The 27,800-nt window shown below is 43.2% G+C and overlaps 1 protein-coding gene and 1 pseudogene across 6 annotated transcripts; one reads left to right on the forward strand and one right to left on the reverse strand.

The window, feature by feature from the left end:
* The first annotated feature begins 1,309 nt into the window (after nucleotides 1–1,309).
* LOC140222288 (disease resistance protein RGA2-like) lies at nucleotides 1,310–2,383 on the forward strand (annotated as a pseudogene).
* A 12,941-nt stretch (nucleotides 2,384–15,324) lies between these two features.
* Nucleotides 15,325–26,765, reverse strand: LOC117850537 (uncharacterized). Of its 6 annotated transcripts, none has more exons than XM_034732385.2 (8): nucleotides 25,632–26,765; nucleotides 22,565–23,119; nucleotides 21,271–21,960; nucleotides 19,934–20,512; nucleotides 17,208–19,536; nucleotides 16,215–17,080; nucleotides 16,049–16,106; nucleotides 15,325–15,474 (listed from the first exon to the last, which is right to left on the reverse strand). In XM_034732385.2, exons 1-5 carry the CDS (start codon nucleotides 26,694–26,696, stop codon nucleotides 17,806–17,808), a joined length of 4,620 nt encoding a protein of 1,539 aa, XP_034588276.1. In that variant the 5' UTR covers nucleotides 26,697–26,765; the 3' UTR covers nucleotides 15,325–15,474; nucleotides 16,049–16,106; nucleotides 16,215–17,080; nucleotides 17,208–17,805. The 6 variants fall into 6 exon arrangements, with proteins under 6 accessions (XP_034588276.1, XP_034588278.1, XP_034588275.1 ...); XM_034732387.2 differs by having other exon boundaries at nucleotides 16,215–16,567; nucleotides 16,868–19,536; XM_034732384.2 differs by having other exon boundaries at nucleotides 16,215–16,787; nucleotides 16,868–19,536.
* Between the last annotated feature and the right edge of the window lie 1,035 nt (nucleotides 26,766–27,800).

Consider the following 27,800-nt stretch of genomic DNA (forward strand, 5'->3'; position numbering starts at 1 on the left):
ATTGAGTCTTAATAACATAATTCTACGATGCAAAAGATCGAATAAAGTTTAGTTTTTTTAAATAAGTTTGCAAAATTTACTCATTTTGGTAAAGAAAGACGAAGGACATATACCACTCATGAATATGTAAGGATGGAAAATGGGTAGAAAATATCCATATTAACCAATTATGTATTTGGATAAATGCAAATGTACTAAAAAAAGGTTCATATTCGATTGACAAATGGATATATAAAACTATTTCATTTCTCAAATATGTATAAATCAAAATTTGTTTTCTCAATTGTTGATATCTCTAGCTGTATCAGTAGAAATACTTTTCTAAAATATAAACACAAGTAAAATAAAGTTATACTACTCTCTTTTATCACAAATATAGGTAGTCTTATGTTTATTCTAAGTCAAACTTTTTAAAGTTTAACCATTAGTAGCTAAAATACAAATAGTTAGCAACACAAGGTTGGCGCAATTAAATTAATCGTGAAAAGTTATTTCATAATATAAAACATCATTGATTTAAAACAATATATTTCTAAGGAATTGGAAGTCAAAGTCTCACCATGTTGGTATTATAAATCCATCGAGAAGCTCTCCAAATCTGCTTAAGGTTCGCATCATTGGAGAGGAAGCAGAAAGGGCGGTAGATAAGTAACCTAACCATGCTGGAGCAGCTCTCAAGGTTCTGCAAGAAGCATGTACCTTAAATTGCTAAGTGCTCACTTAATATCGTAATTTGTTTCGAACATATTTGTTTCTTTCAGGCATCATGCATGATCGATCGTATCCAATGTAAGGCTTCATGTGCTACGATTACCATCGTGCTTGGAACATTTTGATGAGTTGAATAAAATTTGCAAATCATGGGATGGGTTGTTTCTCTCTCTCTCTCTCCCCATATCTTACTCTCAAGAGTCAAGACTTGTCCTCGCCCTGACCACCGGATCATAACATTTTCAGTTTTCACAATCTGAGTGACACGATTAGAGGACACGAGGGCACTTCATATATATCATGGACTCCTACCTCTTTAATTTCCTCACTTGTGCCAATTTTCTTTGTGAGATCCAGTGATCCATTCTAGATGGAGTTCGCCATCATATCTCTGCGTTTTGGGGTGAAATCGCCCATCAATCCATATATCTTTCATCGTCAAGAAGCTCTCCAAGGAGGCGGCCGGCCTCCCTGCCCTCCGATGAGCACCTGCGCCGCAAGCTGCTGCGGGTTCGCATCATCGTTGAGGAAGCAGAAGGGCGGTAGATCAGGAACCAAGCCATGCTAACTAGATCAGCTCAAGCTTCTGCAAGCGGGCATGCACAGAGGCTACTACGTGCTGGACAGCTTCAGGTACCAAGCTTACCAAGATGACGGCAAGGATGATGATCATGGAGCTGTGAGTCACTCTTTTGCCCTCTCTAACTGCAATCCTGCCAAACGTATTCAGTTGCGTAGGGGACCAAGTTGCAAAAGAGATGAAAAAGAGCTACATCAAGCGTCTCGCTATCTATCTAGAGGTAATCATCACTGATGCAAGTGAGTTGGTCATGTTCCTAAATGGTTGCCCTCCACTGTATCGCCGACCATACGACACCTACATGGTCTTGGAAATCGAACACATCATCAACTTTTTGATGCAAAAGGGGTGCCCTGGCACAGGAGATTTGGGTGTACTACCAATTGTTGGTCCAGCGAAAGCCGGTAAGAGCACCCTTATTGAGCATGTTTGCAACAATGAAAGGGTACGCGCATCCTTTTCTCGGGTTGTCTCCTTCACACAAGTCGATCTTGATGAAGGGCTTACTAAGATAAGAGATTGTGGCACAATAAAGCATCAAAATCTAGCCTCATACCAAGATGAAAGGGTTTTGATAATTGTTGAGGTAAATGGAGATATCCGTGAGGATATATATATGGAGAGCTCTATATTCAGCATCCAAAGGGTACGCCGCAAATGGTGGAAAGATCATACTCTGTAGCCGGTCCGACAAGATTACAAGATTTGGAACAGCACGACCTTTGAAGGTAGAGTTTCTGACTCAAGAAGCGTATTGGTATTTCTTCAAAGCTCTTGCGTTTGGAAGCGTGGATTCAGAGGAAGAGCCGAAGCTTGAGTCGAAAGACTGAGTGGTTCTTTCATATCCGCCAACATTATGGCAAGCATGCTAAGAGCTAATTTCAATGCAAAGTTCTGGCGCATGGATGGCTTTGTCGTGCGCCAAAGAAGTCAGCCAGAGATACCACTTCATATTTGGAGCACACCCTGTTAGTCCTCTGCAAAATAGAAAACTAGTTCAAAGATTATTTGGATCAGATGATTATTGTTTGTTTTTAATGACTATCAGATAGTTTCTGCTCAGGATGAAGCTCCGACGGTAAGGTTTCAAGATGTTTTGTTAGGGAGTGTTGAGCCTCATATGGGAAATTTGATGTCATGGCGTGGAGGTCTTCCATACCACCACATTACAGTTACATTTTTAGCTGTGAGATACATAAGGCGCCTAAGATGAATGTTCAGAAGAAGCACATTCTTAAGCGCCATCGCTGATTTCGCTCGTGTATATGTGTGAGAGAGGTATACAACGTGTGGTTTTGTACCTATATATTTCGATATGTATTGTACATAAGATATGTCTAAACGTGATGTCTATTGTGTGAGAGAGATATATCATATCTCTAAGCAGATTTGTTTTCTCAAATACATATATCCTTAATATCCTAGCTTGATAAATAGAAATACTTTTTCTAAAATATATGTAAATCAAAGTTACAGTAATGTCTCCATCACAAATATATACGAGTACTTCCTCCATTTCAAAATGTAGGTCGTTTTGGATTTTATAGATATATAAATTTTGTTACGTACCTATTTAGAGTTATGTCTGGATACATAGTTAAATCTATGTACCTAGAAAAGCTAAAACGACCTGATACTTCTTTCATTGGAGGTGTACTTAATACTGTTCTTTCACCTAATAATTCTTTGGACTACGCACATGAACTATGCTTTCGTAAAGCAACATGTGTGCAAGACTGATCAATTATATATAATAGCTTGCTTCTCGTGTCTCTGAATGACTCCTTGAACAAGAACGTCCGCGGGCTGCACATCCTCATGCTATGTTTTTAATATGCAACTTATAACACGCTCTTCGAGTCGCTTCCCTATAGCAGAAGTGAAGCACATAAATATCTCTCCCATATGGCTAACAATAATATACAAATATATTTCACATACAACTATATTAGCTTAATTAATTTGTGTCTAAATTATGATTATTAGTGGAATTCAAGGATCCAAACGGGAGCTTATGTGCAAATCCAGTGATAAAAGGCGACAAGTGGTCAGCGACGAAGTGGATGCACGTTCATGAGTACAAATAGTATATATGAGAAAACACATACCTGAGGTACGACTCAATTTTGCTAAGATTGCTGTTGAAGTCACTTATAGTCAAATATCCCTGGTCGACTCTCTGAAGATACATTGCAAATCTATTGAAATTTCTTTCCAACTCCTTGCAGGACAATGCATGGGTTCATGTTTGCAGACATTTTAACAAATTTTTAGGGCTTCAATTTTCCATAGAGGAGAGGATAGTTTACACAGTTTCTCTTTGTAGCTTTTACCAAGCCAGGCTTCGTCTTTGGTATATGTATATGTTAGGCTTTAGGAACCTGATCATTCCGAGGAGATGGACGTTTGGGTGTAGAAACCGGCGTCGTTACCCATATTCAAATCAAGATAGGATGTCTGGTATCTATGGTGAAATTTAAATAGCTATTTTTTGGGTGTTGCTAGACATAATTTCGAGTGTGTTAGCCCAAACTGAAAATAGGATCACTGGAGGATCGCATGAAAGCATCGTTATTAAGCTTGGGATCTGAATGAACGTACGTGCACATCCAGTAGATTGCTGCAGCAGAGTTTCTGTAACTGCTGAGACGGATGCAAACACCGTTGAAACTCCTGACGAGCCCGTGGAGCGAATCCAGATTGGGAAAGCTATATCGCACCCAAGCACTTTTCATTTCCCACACACCCTAATTTTTCTCTCACACAGCTTTCCTCTTCTTTCTTCAAATCTAGTGAGGTCATGTGAGCTTTTCAAGGTTGGGGGTTTTGGGGTACCTGAGGAATCTTCGGGCGGTAGGTGTAACGTACCGTTTTTTCGAGCATTTAAAAATATGTACTTTTTAAATTTTTTCTTAAATTCTAACATAATCCCTTTCTCCGGAATATTCAAAACTAATTTTACAAATCAAACCATGCATTAAATCCATATGTGTGATGCATTTGCTTGCGTTAGAAATCTATCCCAAACCTATACCTCAAACCCTAGGAATAATTTTCTAAGATTAATATTCAGACTTTTTTGAATATTAATTTCCAAATCAAACTCCTATGGAATTCTAACCAATCCTAGTCATACCTAAACCTTTCTAACCCACAGACCCCTTCAAAAGCCCCTCTCTTTGAGTTACTCAATTCTCTAACTCAAATTTTATTTGGATTTGAAATCCAAATTAAATTTCAAACCAAAACTTACTCAAATAAAAAACAAAACCCTAAACTCTCGTTGGACTGCTTCTCCCTCCCCCACCCACACTCACCCCCACACGCGGTCACGCGCGCGATGCTCCGCCCAAGTCTTGGCCCGACCCATCCCAGTCGCCATCTTCCTCCTCTGCCCGCTCCCTTCCCCCCTTCTCTCCATTCCCATGCACGACGCCGCCGTCGACGGCCGCCGAGTCGATCTGCACGCTCCGGCCATCTCCCGCCCCGTCGAGGGAAGCGCCACATGTGCCTCGCCAAGCCGCCCCATCTGGCCCAATCTCTCCGCCTCCCTCCGCACCGCGGCAACGCGCCTCCCGCACGCGTGCACCCACGCTGTGCACGGTAACCGCGCGTTCCCGCTCACGACGTCACGCTGCGGCCACCGTCGCCCCAGTGCATCCCCCTCGCCGTTGCCACCTCTGCCACCTCCTCCGCCACGCATCACCTTTGCATACATGAATGCATGTATAAACGTCTGTTGGCTTAATCACATTTAGCTAGAGCAAAATAAGAAGTGTCTTTTTAAACGTGAACATGCAAGCTGTCTGCATGATGCATGCACGTACTTAGCTTGATGGAAGCTATATGGTATGGCTCATTCGCCCCTAAGACTAAGGGGCTGTTTGGGAGCACTTCACTTCAGAAAAACCAACTCCACTCCACCAACTCCACACTTTCCTAGCTCCACTCCAACAACTCCAGAAAAACATGGAGCTGTTGCACGTGTTTGGTTGGTGGCAGTGCTCCAGCTCCAAAAACATGAGCACTTCTTGTGAATAGCCTATTTTACCCTTTGTGACGGACCCACATGTCTGTCTCTCCTCTCTCCTCCCCTTCTTTCCTCCTGTACACGAGCCAAATGCAAGCCAAAAGAAAGGGGAAAACTTTTGCTTTGGGAGACTCCAAAATCCAAATCGAGTAGAACTGATTCAAAGCTCTGATGGGGGAACCACGCGCGGTCCACGAGCGGCGTCCGCACCACGGCGCCCTCGGGCGTGCTGCGCATCACGGCCAGGAGGTCCGACGGCCAGCCGCGGACGAGCTCCAGCGCCTCGCTCTTGAGCGCCACCGGGTCCGTGATCTTTGGCCCTGCCAGGAACACCATCAGCAGCAATGCCATGCATGCGTTGTCAGCAAGTGATGGGCTGATGGCTATTGCAGGCTTGCGCGGGCGGCGGGCGGCCGGCTCGTCGGGCAGGCAGCGCGTCGGGGCGCGGCGGGCAGGCGCGTCGGGGCTCGGCGTGCGGGTAGGGCGGCGCGTCGGGCGGCGGCGGGCCGGCGGGCGGCAGCCGGCCGGCGGGCGGGACGGGGCGGCGGCCGGCCGGCGGGCGGGACGGGGCGGCGGCCGGCGCGCGGGTGGAACAGGCGACGGGAGTTTTTATTTGCGCGAACCGGTACTGTGTAACGAGTGGCAATGGTGGGTAAATACCCACCAACTCCACGAGGAGGTCTGTACAGGGGGTTTTTGGAGCACCTCTTGAGGTACTCCACAAAAAACGTGGATCTACCCCCTGCTCCACCTTTTTTCTTGGAGCCGGAGTTGCTGGAGCTAGACGCGTTTGGCTGCGAAATTTTCGGAGTTGGTGGAGTGGAGCAATTTTTTGTGGAGTGAAGTGCTCCCAAACACCCCCTAAGATGCATTAGCTAAATGGGTTTGCTTCTCGGTTGTGTTATATGTTGAAACAGATGGTTGGGGACCCAGCTGTCATAAGTTTGATTAGTTAAAATACTTTCTCCTGCATGCATGAAGTATGCTCCTGGTAGTTAAAAAGAGGTTCGTAGCTGGTTGTGATTTAATAATTGTGGGGCCCAGCTGTCATCGATATGCATTAATTAGTTAAACAGGTTTGCTTCTGTGTGCACACGTACGCGTTGCATGTGTGAACCGGCTTGGCTCGGTTTGGATACGAGGGCCCAGGCGTCAGAGACGGTAGAGATCGATGCATGCATTAGCTCGACGGCACAGTAGAATTGAACAGGAGTTTTGCTCGCAGCTCGCTGCCTTTTGCGACCATAACATGCAAGAAAACTTAGTCAGATAAGAAGATAACTACTACGGCCTGCGTCAGGAGCACGCGAACGAATAAACAAATTACCGTTAGGGGAGCAGGGATGTTAGCACACAGTAGAGGATACCAGTGTTCTCTGGATAGTTCGAGCTGGTGCACGCATCGGCAGTTAATGTATTTTTAACAGCGCGAGCTTATACCGTGCGTTTGGTTGCAGGGACGAAGTGGGACGGGACGGGACGATCCCACTTTATCCTGCGTTTGGTTGAGAAACATGTAGAACGGGGACATCCTCAGGAGGGAACATACCCTCCAGATGCGGGACGTCCCTGTCCCACCAAAAGTGGCGGACGGGGTCATTCCCTGTTCATGCGGTTCAGCCGTTGGGCGGCACGGCCGGAGGACAGGCGCCCCCTAGCATGGAGGGGCGCGGAGGAGGCTACCTCGGGCGGCGGCGGGGTGGAGCAGGGGCGGCGGCGGCCGTGGCCTAGGGGTGCGGAGGGGCTACCGTCGGGAACGGAGGGGTGCGGAGGAGCTCCCCGGCGCGGGGCAGCCGTGGCCCAGGGGAGCGGGGTGGAGTAGGGGCGGCGCGGTCGGAAGAACGATAAAGCCAAGGAAGAAAGAAAAATATACGAAAAATATTGAATAGACAATGACAAGTGGGGTCCACTTTTTAGATGACAGGTAGGGTCCATTTACTATGGCTAACGGTGTTAAAATCATCATCCATCCCATTCCCTCGATCCCCCGTACCAAACAAAGAACTGGGACGGACCCATCCCTTTCAACCAAACATAAAATAGGATCGTCCTATCCCAAAAAACGGGGATGGGATGATCCCGTCCCACCTTGTCTCCAAGCCAAACGCACTAACTGTCCAGCCGTAGAACCAACGCGTCTTGGCGTCCTATAAATACCGGACCTGTGCTCCCTTTCACAGTACAACGAAAGAGACGAGCGAGCAGGAGACTGAGAGCTCAAGCTCGAGCTCACTGCTAGCTCCCGCAACTACCCTACCTCTAGCATCCATTCCCCTCCTGCTTGATCTTGCCCAGCTTGACCTGTCGCTGTGTGACTATCCCCTAGCATCAGGTCAGGTCGAAGTGGTGTCCGTCGAGCAAGCTCTCAAGCCCTTAAACCTAGCACGGACCCAACATCCTACTGGTTGTTCTGCGTAAACCATTTTCCAAGGAACTTGACGAGCTCCACCTGCCGTAGGGCCGATTCCCATGATAAAGCTGAGCTCATCGTGCAAGTTTCCTAGCCACCACCCAGCACCAAAATCATATTTAGGGTATGTCCAAAAACCCAGTCGGGATGCTGCCCCGACTAAAACCTCGAACCCTGACCCAACCTAGCTGTTATAATGCCCAATCAAAACCCTTATCCCCAACCCAGCCGTTATGCTGCCCAATCAAAATCTCAGATATCATCCCGGCATAGTCGTTATGCTGCCGAATCTAGAACTCCAGATACCAACCCACCTAAGTTGTTATGCCGCCCAATCTAAAACTCCAGATACCAATCCACCCAAGCCATTATGCCACCCGATCAAAATCTCAATTATCGTCCAAACATAGTCGTCGTGTTGTCCGACCAAAACCTTAAACAACTCTAGGGAATTAATCATTAAATTCCCTAGAATTTCCTGAAAATCCAGCCACCCAACCCATTAATTATTTAGAAACCCATTTCTAAATAATTAATGAATTATTCTTCAAATACCTGGGAATTCACCCGTAATTATCAGGTAATTCCTAGAATATTCATCCCCTTCCTTTCTTTTCATTCCTTAGGAATTGATTGGTGTATTGTTTTATTGATTTTTATTTTATGCGCTTTTATCAGCCGGTAGATGACCAGGCTCTACCCCGAAGCCGAGGGTCCAGAAGGCCCGAAGCTAAGAACCCTAGTTGCCCTAGGAGGCGTTAAGGATTTTTGACGAAGGTAAGTCCTGACTCCTAGCACATACTTTATCCCATCGAGTGCGAGAGTAATAACATGACCAACTTACAATGGATTGCATTAATTTCTAAATTATTTCTTTAGGATACGTGCTGGCTAGATTTTTCCCTTTTGCTATTGAAATGCCGTAGGCCAAACCGCCCTAGGAAAACTACTTTTCCCTCCAACCCTTCCTATAATAGATACGCTAGGCAAGTTGACTCATGCCCCATAAATAGGGAATAAAACCTAGTTGGATCTTTTACGGGGAGGATCTAACACACCACCATAAATATTTATGTTTTTATAAAAAGATTTTGGAAGGTTTTTTTCCTTTGGAATGCGTGAGTTAATAACAAGATGATAGTAATACAAACCCTAGGGTATATTTTGGACCTGTGGGTAAGGGGACAACCTCTGTGGAGGACATACTGTCCTGACGCTTACCCTGGTAAAGTAAGGACCGATTCATTAGGAGAGTCTTTTTTTTGACGCATACTACCATACGTGCCAAAAAGGTACAACCTTCGGGAGTGCCTGTTCATGCGAGGTCTTGATTCGAACCCTGCTAGCTGAATCTAGTCATCCATCCCAAGGGGCTAAGGTGGGCAACGGGTATGCTGGAGTAGGACCTTCGCATAGTCCCAGGTCCGGTCGGCACAGGTTGTCTGTTTAGAGGGTCGGAGACCCTGAGGGCCAGAGGCCCTATTTTATGTATATTGTGCACATTTTTCGGGATTGGATCCACGAAGCGGATGGTTAGTGGCCCCTGTTTAGATCCCAGTATATCCATGGATGGACCTAGGGAATGTTGTCTAGAGATAGACACGGGCGGGCATGGATCTCGTAGGTTAGTACCGCTTAGGAACAAGGTATGGGCTGATCGAACGTATGGATGTGTACACCTCTGCGCAGAGTTTTGATCTATCGATAGCCAAGGCTCACGGTTACGGGGCCACTTTGTTAAAGCCCCCATGATTAGTCTTTGGGTGGGAATTAGTGTAATGAGAATACCGGATGAAGGTCGTGGACCGAATTCCAGAATTAAAACTTGGGGACTGGTAGGGGAGGCAGCTTCCCCCTCTAGGAGCACAACTTTCATTATATAATATAATAATAACATCTTAGAGAGTTTTTTTTATAAAACTCACCTTTTTAAATCCACTTGCATATGTGAGATGCTTTACGCATAGGTTTTGCCTCTCGACCATATTCCTTGACCACCTCCCATTGCATTTAATATACTAGTTAAGGTTAGGATTTGTTGAGTACCAACCATAAGTGTACTCAGCCTTACTTTCATCACGCGGGACTCCAGGTGTTTTAGACCATCTTTTTAGTGGATGGGCACCTGCGCTTCCTTTCGCTGCGCTAGGGTGAAAACCTTTCTTTTATTAAATTATACGCCTTTAATTGCTTAAAATATTGAACTGTGATGGTAAATGTATTAGCCTACTAATCCAAGAACTAATACAGGTGATCAGCGGGACTCCCGAAGGGAGGTCCCCACAGTAGGGTAGTGGGTGGTGGCCGCGATCGAGACAGCGGCAAGGCGCGGCAGATCCCTAGTTGGGCTAAGGATGCGGTGGGGGGTGAGGGATATGGGTACCCCATGGGTCCCTACCCAACAGGATACTAGCTAGACCTGACAAGTGAGCCCGCTCGACCAGGACATGTGGGCTGAGGATATGAAGTTACTTGGAGTACACGTCAAGGCAACAAGAGTGCCTAAATCTACCCGGACATTGTGGGACGCGTTTTGTAGCTCGACTCAGATTGCTTTCCATGTAAATACTGAGTAGATTAGATTCAAACCGACTTGTAATCCTCGGTCATCAGCCTATATAAGGCAGCTAAGGGCACCCCCCGAGGGTATCCAATCCCAACTCATCTAATAGCAAGCAATACAATCCATGCATACAGGACGTAGGGTATTACTCTCCGGAGGCTCAAACCTATCTAAAACCCTTGTGTCCCCTTCGTGTTCTCGCGATCACTTTCGAGTTCTTGGTTTCGCAATCACCCTCACCTACAAATCAACCACTTGGGTAATCCCCTGGTGGACTGCTGGGCTTATAAATCCGACAGGGGCATCGAGCTTCAATCTATTACTGAATGTCAGATTCAGTAATAGAAGAGTGGAGGATAAATCTACCGGAAATGTGAATGTCAGATTCATGGATGCTTTCAATGATATGATTTCTATTACTGAACTAAGAGAATTACACAGAAGTGGTAGCAGATACACTTGGTCAAACAAACAAATTACTCCAATACAAAATGTTTTGGGCAGAGTCTTTGTAACAAATTCATGGGAAGACAAGTACAATTTGACAAAAGTACAGGTGGCAAGTAGGATCGGATCGGATCAGACCATAACCCGCTTATCCTTAACACAAGTATTGAGTAGTCGTCGAGGCTAAGATACTTCAAATTCGATCCAAGCTGGCTTAAACAAATAGGCTTCAAAGAATGGTTGGTGGAGAGATGGCCAGCTAGATTCAAACACAATGTTTTAGACCACTGGCATATAATCTCAGGGAAGATGAGAAGAGCTATAAAAGGCTGGGGAAAGAATTATGAAAGTGAGCAAAAGAAATTCAAACAATACCTTCCACGGGAGATTTGCCAAATAGATGAGATGGCCGAACAGAAAACTTTAACTGGACAGGAGTGGAAGTATAGATATAGCCTTGAAAGAGAGCTTCTAGACATATACGCAGCAGAAGAGATATACCAGCGAAAGAGGGGTGGGGAAAGATGGGTCCTGGAAGGTGACTCTAATACCTCCTATTTCCACAAATACGCAAATGGAAGAAAAAGGAAAACAACAATCCAGTCACTTGAAAATGGTGAAGAGGTCATCACAGATATGGAAGATCTGAGGAGGCATATCACCGAATATCATAAGAAGCTATTTGGAAAGGAAGATATAGCAGATATTCACATGGCTGGAAATATGTGGTCGGAGAAACAGTGGGTGTCGGAGGCGGATAATGAGGAGCTAACCAAGAGTTTCACCTTAGAAGAGCTTGATCAAGCAATGAAAGAGATAAGGAACAACACGGCTCATGGCCCGGACAGTTTTTCTGTAGAGTTTTTCGAGGAATTCTGGGTGCTAGTGCAAGAAGATATCAAGGAGATGCTGGATGGGTTGTATAATGGTACCTTTGATCTAATGCGGCTCAATTATGGAGTGATTATCCTAATTCAAAAACTGAAGTTACCCAATAACATTATGCAATTCAGGCCTATTTGTCTCCTAAATGTTATCTATAAAATCATCACAAAAGTCCTGACCCGAAGGCTTACGAAAATTGCAAATAAGATCATTAGCAAAAACCCAACAGCTTTTATCCTAGGGAGAAACATCTTGGATGGAGTGGTGATACTTCAAGGAGTCCTGCATGAGCTGAGGGCTAGAAGAGAAGAGGGGGTAATCCTCAAGCTGGACTTTGAGAAAGCGTATGATAGAGTTAGTTGGCAATTCCTGGAAGAGGTTTTAAATAAAAAAGGTTTCTCGTCTCGTGGATTGGGTGGATGATGCAGGCTGTGAGAGGGGGAAGGGTAGCTATTGACATCAATGGAGAGAGAGGAGCTTTCTTCAGGAGCTACGAAGGGCTGAGACAAGGGGATCCACTGTCTCCTATCCTGTTTAATTTGGTGGGCGACGCCTTGTCAGCAATGTTGAGTTCGGCTAGCAGCGCGGGAGATATTCAAAGGCTGGTGCCACATTTGGTTGATGGATGCCTGTCACAGGCCAATATGCGGACAACACCATCATGTTCCTAAAAAAAGGATGATAGGACACTGAGGAACATGAAATTCATGCTGTTCTGTTTTGAGAACATGTCTGGTATGAAGATAAACTACAACAAAAGTGAAGTCTTTGGAATTGGGATGGGAGCTGAGGATCAATTAAAGTTAGTAGACATCTTTGGCTGCAATGTGGGCACACTCCCCATCATCTACTTGGGACCACTAGTCAGTGATATTAAACTAACTAAAGCACAGTTGAGTTATGTAGCAGAGAAAACATAGAGAAGATTAAGTACCTAGAAGTGTGACACACTTTCCTCTGGAGGGAAATCAGTGGTTATTAACTCATGCCTGTCCAACACCTCTATGTATACTATGGGGGTGTACCTCTTGTATGAGGGTAACTACCAGATTCTGGATACAATTCGGTCCCAGTTTTTTTGGCAGGGGACTGGGAAGAAAAGAAAGTACCACATGGTGAAGTGGGAAGCATTGATCAGACCTAAAGATTTCGGTGGACTAGGTTTCATGGATATTAGAGCTATGGATGTTTGTTTACTGTCCATATGGGTGGACAGACTTGAGAGAGGGGATGACAGCATGTGCATAGAGCTACTAAGATGGAAATACCTTGGCCAGAAAAGTATCTTCCAACTATGCAGAGCTTGCGGATCCCAATTCTGGAGAGGTTTGATGGAAATAAGACAATGGTTCCAACGAGGTAGAGTTATGAAAGTAAGAGGAGGAAAACAAACAAAGTTATGGGAGGATGTATGGATGGGGATTGTCCCTTATGTATCATCTGAAGCCCAAGTCCTGGATTGTATCTTATTTATCAAGTTGCTATTTTTTCTGATTTTTCTGGATTTCCCCCTTGATTTTTAGGTATTTTTTGAGGTATTTTGTGAATTGTGGGCTATTTTCGGTATAGTGTGCACAAGAGACTAGGGGTCCTCCACTGGAGTTTGACTCCCAAACGGTGACATCGGAAGGAGGGTGTTCTCTCGTAGTCTGGGCAGGGATGCGCAGGCCCAGGATAATTAGGGGGGGGGGGTTGTGCTGCTCTGGGTAGACCTGACCTGAGCTGCCAAAGTAGCCCTTAGATGGCTAGCTGGCCTACCCTCCACGTCACCCCCATGTGGCATGCCACGTCGGCTTCCAGAGCGGGTTAGGCCCGTTTGGACCTGTGATGGCACCCAAAACAGTGAGTTGATTATGCAATTTGAGAGTGTGGGACCTAAGTGACACACCTAGACTAGTTAGAGGATCGGCTATATATTTTACTCTTTAATAAACATACTTGACTAGCAAATATTGTCACTTCCTAAGCCTTGTCGTTGTCAAAGTTTTGTTTTCAGGACTGAAGGGAGTCTAGTAACCACACATTTTTCTCAAAAATGAGTCTTGTGAGCCAGGCGTTGTTGTCTCGTAATGCCTCTCTTGGTCAACAAAGTCCGGAAGTAGTCTTAAATTCATATGGTTTGTTTTCAAAAATTTTCATCTGCCGTGCAAATTAAGAGCATTGACCGTGTGGGCCCGAGAGCAACAACGTAACACCAAGAAATAAGACCATACCACAATATTTTTACTCTTTCACGGTGCACAATACTAAGCTATACTAGTGTTCGAAAAGGACTAGTATAAAAACATCCGATGATCAAGATTAATTGCATACTACTGAAAACTTTACCTGTGGTATGGGTAGTATACACGAGTAGTATAGTAGTACAAGGGTATTATGGCCACAAATAACATCGCTATAATATTTTTTTACACTACCATAAAGTCTACAAGATCATTCCATTTGGAATCTCACTTTTTACAGTGTAATAATTACTAAATTACCTATAATAATTATAAATTACCTATAATAACTATAGGATGATTAGATCTTCTATATACTATATATCACTAAGTAGTAGTATTGTGTACCGTAAAAGATGCTACGGTATTGCACAGCTGCGACTGAGTGCCATCAAACTTCCACTGTGATTGAGTGATCAAGTTAACGTGGAAATGGAGGTAGCCTTCTCTACGTTTTTGGGTGAAGTCGTCAATCGATCGGTATCTTTCTTCGTCTAGAAGCTCTCCCAGGAGACTTCCCTATCCTCTGATGAGAACCTGCACCGCAAGCTGCTGCGTGTTCGCATCATCGTCGAGGAAGCAGAGGGGCGACAGATCAGGAACCAAGCCATGCTAGACCAGCTCAAGGTTCTTCGAGCAGGCATGTAACAAGGCTAGTACGTGCTGGACACGTTCAAGTACCGAGCCTAACAAGATGAACCGGTAAAAGACCGAATCGTCTCTCCACCTTTTTTGGAAAATATTGATGAGAAGTGGGAGGGAGGGGTAGGATAAACAAATATCTCTTCAACATTTAGCCATAGTTAAAATTTAGCTAGCTGACCTTTAGCTAGCTAAAAAAGAGGTACTAAAATTTAGCTAGCTAAAATTTAGATAGGTGAATCCAAACAGAGTCCTAAGTAGCATTATCGTTACACGCACTGTAGCTAGCCTACCAAGATCCCACAATTAAATGATTGAGCGTCAGTATGAGCGTGCAACCTCAGCTATATACACCCAGTGTCGTTGTGGAGGCTGGAACGTTTTCCTTTATCTAAAAAATGGGCACGCAAAGCAGCAACTGGCAGTGGTTGTGACTGGACTGGTTTCTTTGAGTCTTGACTTGCGTTGGGGATGTGAGTAAAAAAGGAATTGGGAGAAAAGGCCGAGGCGAACTCTCAGCTCCTTAGATTTTTTGTGATGGTATTTGATCACTCAATACTTGTAGTTTCTGCTAATTATTCTTTCAGTGGGAATGCGACTTGCTCGCTAAATCTAAGGTGACTTTGACAAACTCAAGATCTATTGGCCGTTTAATTACACTAGAACATACGGCACGCTTTACGTGCCCTATCATGAGTTCATGAATCATGATCACAGAAATACAAACAATCAAGGGGAACGAAAGCAGCCAAAGTTAATGAAAAGAATAAAACCATGACAAAAAAGAGGTATAATGACTGCACGCCTGCAATATTAGAATAAGAAATAGTAGTCTGAAGAGGAAAAAGTGAAGTTGTCGTGATTGCTTTAGGTGTCAGCCAAAGTAGTTCAAATTTTTTTAAGTTCAATGAGAAACAGGTAAATGTCTAGCATCTTATCGCTATCCACTATTACATCTGTATCTATTCTAGGATCCACAGCAACCTGCAGTGAAGCATGCAAATGAAATGATCATTAAAATTCATACATTGTAGTTCAAACTATCTTTCAAATGCACTCAGCTATGCAAATCAAAATTTTAAGATATATACAATAATCTGATTGGCAAATAGGGATCGTTATGAACAATTTTTTTCAAAAAAAGGTGATGATGGCTGTACAAACATTTTTAGTACTCTGAAAGTAAGCGAAGCATTGCAGCACTAAAAGAAATCGTGAAGGCATACATTCAGTGAAGCTGGGTTGGAGCATTGCAAGATTAATTTGCCTATAGATTAACCAGCATAAAACTCTGCAATTCTACTCTTAAGAGATGAGGTTCCAATTTGCTACCTCAGAAGATCAAATCATGTAGATAACCTGTGGCAAATTATCTCAGAAGAATGTATAGCAATAAGTTAAATCAAGTATCAGCTAGAAATTCGGGTAAAAATGTTATCTACTACAAATAAATAGCAAAAGATAGCATCCTAAATATATTGTCCATGGAAAAGAATAACACATATAGAATTTTCCAATACATTACACAGGAGATTGAAAGAGAGAATAGACGAATCACCTTGCTGAAAAATTTCCAGCACTCATGGCAACGACAGCTGAATTGCAAGGTGTAATATCTGCACAGCATTCATACCAAAATATACTATGTTAAACTGTTAATGCAATAAATTTGAAAGACGTTGAATGCAAAGAGGATTGAAAGAAAGAAAGAACAGATGAATCACCTCACTAACGGCTGGAGCTTATCTAAGAGATTAAATGATTTCCTAGGCAACTATCAAAGGAAGGTACAATTAATCAAAGGTCTTTGTGTGCGAACAAAAGTCCTGATTCATCCATTTAAGCTATACAGATAAAAAAGTCAGAGTATCAGTGTATCAACAGGTTCAGTTGCAAGCATAGGAAAAAAAACTCAACTTCTGCTTTTGCGTGAATGAAGCTTGTGATGGATAGAACTTAGGTCTCATCCCACAAATCCTGTACAGTCAACTTGAAGAAAGATGCAATAGAACTCAGGTGGTATGAGTTTCCACAAATCCTGTACAGTCAACTTCAAGAAAAATGCAACTGTAGTAGCCTGCAAAAAAAATCAGGCATAAAAAATAGATGGAACACGAATGGTAAGAATAAATGGGTAGCAATACTCCACTGGTCCCTACACTATTTTCTAGGAAGATGACTCTGTCAAGAAATCAAGAGGCATCGCATGAGAGACAGAGTTGAGCAAGTGGAGGAAGAGGGCGGCAGTATCAGTTCCACTACTTGTCAACCTCTCTTTTAGACTCCGAACTCTGAACCTGAATACGCTAGCATAATTGGTAGAGATGGAAACTTTACAAATCAGCAAGAAAAATTGGAAGGGAAAGAAAATGTATACCTTGTGCCCATTTCATCGAATATAATGAGGGCATCGTCCATAGAAGAGGGTGAACACCGGCATTGAGGTCGATGGCGACCGGCAGAGCACACACGGAGGCAAGAAAGGGCATGGAGTCTGCAGAAGCCATCGCTCTCAGCTTCTGGCCCACCTCAGACACTACCCTCGCCGTCGCCATAGCCGCCGGCTGTTCCACCCACCTCCATCACCCTCCTGTTCCACCGAGGTGCCACCGCCGCGGGCTCAGCCCACACCGTGCAGAGAGAGAGGAGAGAGTAGATGAGGCATGGGAGGGGATGAGGACGGGAGAGAGTGGATCAAGGGGAAAAAGGGAAGAGACCTCTGCGTCGGCCGTGTCACCGTGCCTTCCCTCTCCGGCGATGTCGCGCTGCTGCCGCCTTCCCTCGCCAGATTAGGCTGCCACCGCTTTTGGTTCCGAGGGAGAGAGCAGGGAGGGAGGACTGCGAGTGGATGAGAGAATAGGAGAGGCGCCAGGCTGCGCGGCTCTTCTTGCCTCACTGCGCCAAGCGTCCAAACGCGGAGAGCTTCGGGAGGCCGTGAAATGCGGAGGTGCGAGGAAGGAGCAGCTCCTTTTAAGAAACCCGATTCAAATTGAACATCATTAAAAGAGAGATATGGTTCCATGTGAAAAAGTACTGTAAGCTAACATGTGCATTTGAATTTGAACGGTTTGATGACTATCGTCCAATCTCAATTGCTGTACAGGCATTACTTTCTCCTCTGCAAAGGCCACATTTTGCATACAAAGTCTCTTGAAAATGAAAGAGCAGTCATCATATTTGGACATACTTCGTGAAACCGATTCCTCGGAGCTTATAGATATACATTACGATGAAGTATTTCATAAATAGGAAGAGAATAGAACGTCAAATGCATACAGAAGGTAAAAGTAAGGGAAGAATGTGGAGTATACAGGATCATTCTACCGGCACGAAAACAGGTTTCTTGGGATTCCTGTCAAGTTGCTGCCGCACGGAGTCCAAGAGTGCCCCATCAGATGGACCCTTAAGCCAAACTTTCTTGAGGGAAATCATGTGATCTAGGCCAGACAGCTGCAATGGCGATCCACTATGATAGCAAACCTTTAGAACCTCAAGATTCCGCACTGTTCGTTGTGGAAAACATATATGTAAATTGGAGTTGCAATCAATCTCAAGGACCTTAAGCTGAGGGAAATCATCCCCCATGATAGGAAATTGGAGCTGACCATTGTCAAACATCTTGACAAACAGACGTAGTATCTGTAAATTTTCAAGCTTCCCAAGGACCTTTATGTCCTCTTCTGTAAATGAAATAATCTCTAAACTCAACTTTTCGAGATTGCGAAGCTCCTTGATCTGTGGTGGCAGCATTTGCACATGCCCATACAGCTTTAGGCTCCGTAGATTCTTTGGATAGTTGATCCCGTCCCAACGTACAACATGATTATCCTTTGCGAGCACCAGTGACAAGGATTCCAAATGGTAGTGACCGGAGATAGCAGAAAGCAACCGTCGGCTATTCTTCGGGCTAATATCGGACACTCCAAGCTTGTGTAACTGGGTAAGTCTTCTTAGGTCATCATGGATGCTTGGATGTCTGACGTTTACAACACCCAGTGTGTGCAAGGCGGTCATTTGCCCAATACGAGGCAAATCAACACCACCATTATAACCTGCTGAGTGCATGGTGCCGGCACGAATGTAGTTCAGCCTCTTTAGCCTGACGATGCTCGCTGGTAGAATTACTACGGAGGTGTGCCTGATATCCAGAGTCTGAAGCTGCCTCAGTGTACCTAGGGAACTTGGCAGGTGAGTTATTTCTTTGCATCCTCTCAGGGAAAGGAACTTGAGGCGAGGCAGCAATGCCACCATTACTTCGAGATCTTTATTGGTTACACTACCTGATGCATTCTCCAGATCCAGAACCCGAAGCACCCTCATCTTTTCAGAGATGAAGAATGGCGTCCACTCTCCAAATACTGTCAAAGACCGTAGCCGTTCGAAGTTCATGCCATCAAATACAATCCTATCTCTCTCCCAGTTTTCCCCGATGGCTATGTGTTGCCCCACACGTTCCGTGGTTAGGCAATGACCCTCATCCAGCACAGTGACTTCCACTGGGAAAAAGACTTTCTCTTCCCTTGGCCGTGAGATGACGTATTCACGGAAGAAACCGCTGACGTGGAAAAAGGACATTATCTTGGCACCGGCCATGGTATTTGTCTGTGGTGGCCGCTGCACCATGCCCAGTGCCGCAAGCTTGTGGAATAGTTCCTCCATATAATCTTCCAGGCTCTTGCTAGCAGTAGGCTCAGAGAAGCCCTCCGCGATCCATCGCCTCACTAAACGTCTCCGCCGAATTATGCTGTTTTGTGGAAAAATTGATAGATAGAACATGCATTTCTTCACAGATTGCGGACAACCACGAATCTTATAATGCATCCAGGTATTCAGGCTTCCTATGCTACCAAGCTCTGACTTAGTCTGCAACAGATGCATAAAGTTGTCATTCAGACGCATCCACTCCCATTCCCATGTATCTTCGCGTAGATCAGCCATGTGGCGAGCTAAAGCAACTATTACTTCGGGAAGTCCACCGCACTTGTACAAGATATGTTTCAACTTGGTCATGTCCCGTTGCTGATGAACTCCAGCCTTCTCAAGTTCCTATTTTTCAAAAAATCACTAGCATTAGCTACTCGCTAAACAGTTGCATAATATCTGCACCACACGACACCATTTGCATGAATTGCAGATAAAACTTTTCATAAACCGAAACCCTTGAGTGCAGAACTGAACGCCAAATTAACTGACAACGATGACCAAGAAAAAAAAAGTGAGTTATCTATGGTTTCTGAGGTGTATACTTGGTGGTCAGGAGTGCAGAGTGGACATAGATAGGATAATGATCTCGTGAGCATCAAATGGTAATCGTGATTGACAGATAGACACAAAACGAATTTGCCCAGGGGATGTTTTGCTTGTCTCAGAGTTGGATGAATGAACCATGGAAATTAGCTGTTTGTGTTGAGTCAATTAAACTAGAGCAGAGGAGTAAACATACCGTTTGGAAGAGATCAAGAGCTGCATCATGTTCTAGACCCTCAATGTTGCACACTGCATCACTCGGCGTACAATGGTTTGCCACACTTTCTTCTCTAGTAATGACAACGATGCAGCTACTTGAATGTACTGATATACCATTTATCAAGTCCCAGTCCTCCTTGGACCGTAGACCGTCAACAACTACTAGGCAATGGAAGTTGTGCAAAAGCTTCCGGCACTCTTCGATGGGTTCTTCCACTTTAAATGATTCTGAATGCATATGCACTAAAACGCGCCGACAGAAGTCTGTTATACTTAATGGATGGGATACATTGACCCAAACATACTTGTCAAACGTCTTCCGAAGCACCACGCGATAAAAGACGGTTCGGACGAGAGCAGATTTCCCAACACCAGGAAGTCCCAGCACACATACCACATGAGATGTCTTACTGTGGCGCGTCCCAGTAATTTGATGGTCAAGTTTCCTTAACTCCAGGTCCCGTCCGACAAGAACGAAGTTGTACTCCCAGTGGCAGGCCGTTTCCCAGATGGAAGGGTCACCTCTGCCGTTCGCATGATCATCACACTGGAAACCCTGAAGATGAGAAAGAGGCAGGTGACGAAGCCAATACACAGGAAGTAAAAGGAAAAATGGAGGAACAAGAGCCCCTCAACTATGGAAAGGTCGCAGTGCTTGGGCATGCGACTAATACCAAAGAAAATAAACATATAGAACTTGAACAGACTTCACAAATTAGGTAGAGTTTGATTGGCGAAACATAGACCCATGATTATGAAACTAAACCAAACAGTGGAACATCATTTGTGCTTTTACCGGAGTATCTATCCAATCCAACATAACATGTTTTGATGGACCATGTAAGATGTGACATCGGATTTGATGATACCCTGTAATGCCTAAAATAATATCCTGATGAAAATAATAGTTTAGCATATAGCGATTGTGAACTGTGATTCCAAGTAAATCATGTGCAATGAACATAGGTGATATTATATATAAGGAAGAAGACCATGATGTTTTACCACTTTACCAGTACTAGCAATTCAACACTAGCAAAAGATTAATTTCGTTGTTGGCTAAATTTTGAGGTGGTATATACTCATTGCCTTTCGTTTCTAATCACCTTTTCACATGCAACCTTTTATATTCTAATGGCACTGGCTTGCAGAGGATTTCTTCCTTTATGTCAGAATAGTAACATCTTCTAGATCAACTTAATTGCAATAGCAAAACATGAAGACGGAACAATTGAAATCTGAGAGTAAGATGTTCAATACTTCAGTTCCATGAAAGCTAGGGTAGGGACAAATGTTTCAGACAAGTAAACACACCTCCGTTTTTACGGTTCGACCTTCGATGCTGGACATTGCATCCTCTGCCCCTGTATTGTGTGTCACGGCACTTTCCTCACCAGTAATCGTTAGTATGCAGCTTTTATAAGGTCCAGATGTTAATAAGGAACCTTTTATGAACTCTAGAACTTGACTATATTTCTTGAACGACTGCAGATCGCAAATGACGACAAAGCAATGATATTCACGCAGAAGGTACTGACATTCAGGAATTGAAACAAATATAGGTCGTTGAAGTGGTTCTGAATTCAAATCGGAAAGTAAGGTCTCAACGAAGTCATCCTGATTGAATGGTGATGATACATTGACCCAAGCATACTTGTCAAATGTCTTCATAAGCATGTGGCGGTTGTAGACAGTTCTGACCAAATCTGATTCAGTAGCACCAAACTCAGACAAGGAAGAGATAATATGATGTTTGGAGCAGTACCGTGTCAAAGTTATCTTGCTGTCAAGTTTGTCTTCTTCCGATTTTTTTTTTTGGAGGGGGTTGTCTTCTTCCGAATTTTTTTTTTGGAGGGGGTTGTCTTCTTCCGAATTTTTTTTTTGGAGGGGGTTGTCTTCTTCCGAATGGCACCCGACTTGAAGAAACTTATTGGCCCAATCACGTAACTCTTCCATTTTAAGTGAAGGGCCACCCCCGTTACTCATATCATCAGACTTAATTCCCTGCAATGAGAGGAATAAAAAGGTCATGAAGGTGATTGCATGGACCATTTAAATTGCAGTTGACATATTGAAGGTACAAGAAACCTATGATGACAACAAGGTCTCAATGTCATGTTGAAAAATTTAGGAGTTGAAAAATATAATTTTTTACTTGATATTACATGATACCAAAAATATTTATACTTAATATTTTAGGAGTTGGAAAAAATATTTTATTGGATATTACAGGATATCAAGTAAATCCATAACAGAAATTTTGAGACGTACCCAACCTCATTTAATTTGTGCTAAAATTTAAAAGACTAAAAACTCAATAAAGTGTATGACATAAATGAATTTAACTGGATATTTCTTAGTAGGAGTCCTTTGTTTCTTGCATTGTTCTTAAATGCAAATGTATATAACAGTAAATAAAAATACTAGGGATAATTGCCTTAGACTTCATCATTTTTGGTAGAGTTGAGAACAGAAGCGTTACAACAGATAAGAAAAGTAAACGAGAATATACCACAAGTTCGAACAAAAAGAAACCTAAGTATCTGGTCCTCAATGTGGATTTTACAAAACTAGAATTTGGAAGGCTTTCAACGACCTAATAACGCACCTTTTCAATGGGAAAATCTTTGATGTTGTACATTGCATCTTCTGACGCGGCACAGTGTGTGGCGACACTTTCTTTTTCAGTAATGACAAAGATACAGCTTCTATATGTTCCAGACGTCAAGTTAGCTTTTATCATGTCCCAACATTCCTTAGATTGCAGTCCAACAATAACAACAAGGCAATGATACTTATGCAAAAGTTTCCAGCACTCTTCAACAGGATCTTCATTTCGTAGTGATTCGGGATTCAAACTCGAAAGTAAATGCCAAGAGAAATCCTTTAGATTGAAGGGGCATGATACATTGACCCAAGCGTACTTGTCGAACGTCTCCTTAAGCACGTGGCGGCGGTAGGCAATTTTAACAATATTTGAATTCTTAGCACCAGCAAAACCACAGAAAGAAGAGACCATAGGAGGTTTGACATTGTTGCGCGTTAAAGTTATATCACTGTCAAGTTTGTCTGCTTCTGAATTGCATCCTACATGGAGAAAAGTATCCAACCAATTGCGAACTTCTCGGGCATTCCTCTCATTCATATCTTCAAGTCGAAAATCCTGCAAATATAGGAAGAAAGAAGAGAAGAAAACACAGAAAGAGTTCATATATGCAACACGCAAGGAGCAGCAAAGAGATAGGAAGTAAGAAATGCATTTCATGAAGGCGTGATTGCAATGTCAACCACACAACAAAGACTAGGGAAAAAAACACTTCTGTTGATTAGGAATGCACGCGTTTCTGTTGTAATATATGACCAACAAAGACTAGGAAGTAAGAAATGCACGCGTTTCTGTTGTAATATGGGAAGGGTTCGACATGGATGTGGACGCTTACCTAAACAATCCTAATTGATTAGGAAGTAGTTTTAGTTCAGATATATTTCCATCTTATTTTAGCTCTCAAGTCTGATCAATTAATCCTCATCAAACCCAATTATGTAAGTGAAAGGCAGCGGCAGGTACCCACATTGTACCCAAGTTTATTGGTCAATAAAGCTGAGAGGTGGCCTACATCATGCATTGTGTTTTCTGCATGCTTCCTCCCCTTTGTTGTTCTCAGTTTATTAGTGCACAGTGCATAATTGTTACAGCATGTTATACCAGCACGAAAGTTCTTGCTACTCAGGTACATTCCTGAGTACTAATGTTGTTTGAAGTTTCAGGATCAACAACAGCAACGCTGTGGCACCACTACCGCCTAAGGCCAACCTCAGACGAGTGTATGAGAAGGTTAGATTGACTATATATACATATATATAAATGGTAAGGTATTTCAACCAATATCTTCTATGGTCCTCAAGGAGGAAAGCATAAACTTTTATTGCACATGATCGATCACGATCAATGCGTGATAACATGCTGATTGGGCAAAAAGATGAGAATATTGCTTCTGGGTTCTGCATGCTCACTTCTCCTGTGAGGTCAGTGAGCTGTGAAAACATAACACGTATGAGTTTAGGATTTGTTAAACATTCTAACACAATACTAATATAAAAATATACTTATATTTATTTGCTTTTGATAATTTTCATCCATATTCTTAGTTTTTTCTTCATTTTGGATTGCACCTCCATATGTGTTTGATATGTGTGTTTCATTGAACCCTTAGTTTTATCTATGTATTTGACATGTAAATCGATATTCACATGGCTTCCTCAATATATTTATGCATGATCTACATGGTGACAAGCATCATGCATAAATACCTTATGTTAGTAATTTTTTAAATGAACAATGAAATATGTACCTTAGAATCATATATTAGTGTACTTTGCCATATTTTTTTACAATGACATATGTAAGTAATTTGGATTCAACTTATGGTCATTTAGGTTACTTCAAGTAATGGTATATGTGAGTAATTTAATTATATTTAAATTTAGGGGGTTATTTTTATTTTTTATAATGATATAGGTGGGTAATTTAGATTAAGTTTAGGGGTTACTTTAGGTTATTTTTCATAATGGCAAAGGTGGGTAATTTTGAGAGACGAAGATGATTTGACTGGAAGACCAAGTTGAGATGTGCCTTGGTCTATTTGTGCCTAGGTAATTTTAAAGGCTTCCATTCCACCCCCTCTCGAGCCCGTCCTGGTCCTTCAAATTTAGATATAGATTTTTAGGAGAGTAATTTTAGACTATTTTCATAATGTCATAGGGAGTAAATTGGACAGATGATAATTGATCAATAAAGTTTAGAGGTGTTGGACTACATCTTGTGTTTTCTTTGTGTTTTGTTCTCCTTTGTTGATCTTGTTTGATTGGGGCTTGTAAACACACTTTGTGGGAAAATTATGTACTCCTCCCTCCATCCTAAAAATACAAATCACTCTATGGTTTAGAATTTGTCCGACAAAATATGTCATTATAACTTTTGGACAGCTAGTGGAGGCATCAACATTAGTTTCCATCCAAACTAGATGAGCACATGGCTCAACATGCCTTTTTATAGGAACTTCCTCTAATAAATAAGAGCAGTAGGGTCATTTTACTTCCTCACTAACGTGTCTGAAAATTTCTAGAGTGACTTGTTTTTGGGATGGATGGAGTATGTACAGTCTAACAAAGGCACAGCTTTGTCTCTATGGACAATTGACCATGCCGAATAACCAAATTATCTCTTGGAAAATTCTGATATGCACCCTAAACTATAAAACCTGCAGTAACTTTACTGTGAGACCATGTGAAGGTGTTTCCGGGCTTCCAGCTTCCAGCCTTGTCAGGTACTTGTGAGTTGTTATTAGTTTGCCAGCTAGTTTTGGTGTTTGAGTTTTGTTTTTGGTTTTAGTCAAGTTATAAGGATGAATTAATAGTGAGGCCTGTCTGACCATTGTTTTGCCTACAATTTGATTGGTGGGGTAAAGGTGCAGTTACACAGGTGATAAAAGAGAGGCAAGACTGGCCATGCCGATTGTGAAAATTATGGTTTCAGTGCTTGAATGCTAAATGATGTTACCAATGCTGGTTTTAGGGTACTTGACAACATGTATAACTATGCCCTAGGGACATTTATGACAAAGTTCATGAAACTAGTAGGTGGTGTTAACTTTTAGATGATCCTGGTGGCTTACCTCCTTTAAAAAGACGAAAACAGAGTGATCAGCTGAGAACTGTCTGAGCTCCAAGACTTGGTAGTGCTGACCGATGCACAAGCTTGCAATCTCGAGCTGCCGCGTAGAAACGACAATCCGGCTCCCATTGTTCATGTCTGGCAGGTACGTCCTAACATTGTGCCACTCAACCATGCTAGACAGATCTTCCAACACAATGAGGTATTTGTGCTCCCTGACTTTCGTATGGAATTTGTCAAGTAGATCAGAGTCTTCATTTGCCTTCATCTTCTTCAGGAAATCTACACCTTCGGCTGCTCCTTGCGTACCGCAAGAGTTTATGAAGAACTCATTCTCCAAGCCTTGGATGAAGTCATGCGGATTGAAAGGATGCATCAGCTTCACCCAGGCGCGAAGTTTGAATCTTTTGCAAATTTTTGGGTTGTCGTAGGCCTTCTTGATGATGGATGACATCCCAAGATCGCCTCCTGTGCCACACAGGGAGATCACTTGAAGGTCAGCATCTTTGCCATTGATCAACCCCGTGAGATCCCAAAAGCCACTCTGCTCCTTAACAGCATTCCTCGCCTTGAAGAGGATGTCGAATTCAGTTGCACTTGCCGCGGATGGCTCTTGCATCCGTGCGTCAGGTTTGGAGCCTGACTCATTGATGACCCTGTAGCGCATGTTCCTCTCACTCATATCCAGTACACGGGCCTTGAGTTGCTTTACCTGGTCAACTGCCTCGTCCACGGGCAGCACTACTCCCCTCGCACAGGATGGCAGCAAGCGCAGCCACCATGTATTCTTCTTGGTGTCCAAATGGAGGACAAACTCAATGCAGTCCTCCAAGTCATAGGACAGGTTGCGGAGCTGGGTCACCCAGGTTATCACCAAATTGCTCTTAGCACGCTCCTCATCAGCAACCTTGAAGAAGGACTGCATAATCTCAAACTCTCCTACGATGAACTCCAGCTCACGCTCCACGGTCCTCCACTGCTTCCCCTCCAAGTATATGGCGTCCTTGACCTTGAGGGCCAGCGCCTCAACCACCGTCTTGGAAAGCCCAAAGGCGAGCTCCGCCATTGCACTTTTCTTGGTCTGTATGCTTGTGTGATGGAAGCTAGCTAGCAAGTGTTGCTGTGAATGTCGACTAAGCATCTTGAGATGGGATTATAAAGGAGTAGATTAGCTACAGAAACATCAATAGCAAGTTGGGATATTAATTATTCAGGACGGCTATACTAATGGGTAAGACAGCCCCGAGGTCTTCATAACAAATTAAGATGTACCACAACCCCACTAGCTAATTAAGTTAATTGTACAACAGCTGGCGCCTCACAGATAAGATTGTTTAATTTATTTATGCATCAACACACAAATCAAAATAAAATAGACACATTATTGGAACATGCTGCCACATGGGGCCAACATTACACATTCTAAGATTCAAACTTTGATACCTTTAATTAATTAATTATTAGCTAGCTTAATATGTAGGTTTTTGTGATGCGAAAAAAGGTACCTTGGCTTCGCACTGAAAATAAAGTACTTTTCCCATGACTATGATTTTTTTGGTTAGCAATAACATGTTACAACGGAAGTTTACAGTGCAAGTTTATTTTCCGTGACTGCGAGTCAAAGTATAGCTTAAATTTTTAAATGGAGTATGAATTAGTCTGCTACCCTTTTTTAGACGCACGTTTTTCATTAGGAGGAAGAGAAGTTTGAACAGGTACATTAACACTACACCACAACAGCAGTGAACTTGAAGAAACACACAACACTACATCACAAAGCTTAGGTATAACCTGTCACACAATACAAGAAACTCAAGCCTGACGAAGCGGAAGACCACCAAACACCAAGCGAGAAATCCAATCTTGCCGAGTGATATTAGCCACCACCAAAGTTTGAAGATGACAGCGCACCTAGACGACTATTGTTAGAGAAGAGAGAGCAACCACCTCAGCTCCAAAAGACAATAAATAAAGAAAATACATGCCACCATTGCCAAAAGACTACCCAAGAGACAAACCAAGCAACAAACACCCTGCAGACAAGAATATAAGACAGCCAACACTAGCCATAGCACCCAGTAACGGTGAAAGTAGCACGATGAAGACATCCTGAAGACAAGGTCTCGTAGAAGGACATGACGCATAATCGCCATCGTCGCCCGTCCAACAC

Source organism: Setaria viridis, chromosome 3 (assembly GCF_005286985.2).
Source record: "Setaria viridis chromosome 3, Setaria_viridis_v4.0, whole genome shotgun sequence".
Classification (NCBI taxonomy): domain Eukaryota; kingdom Viridiplantae; phylum Streptophyta; class Magnoliopsida; order Poales; family Poaceae; genus Setaria; species Setaria viridis.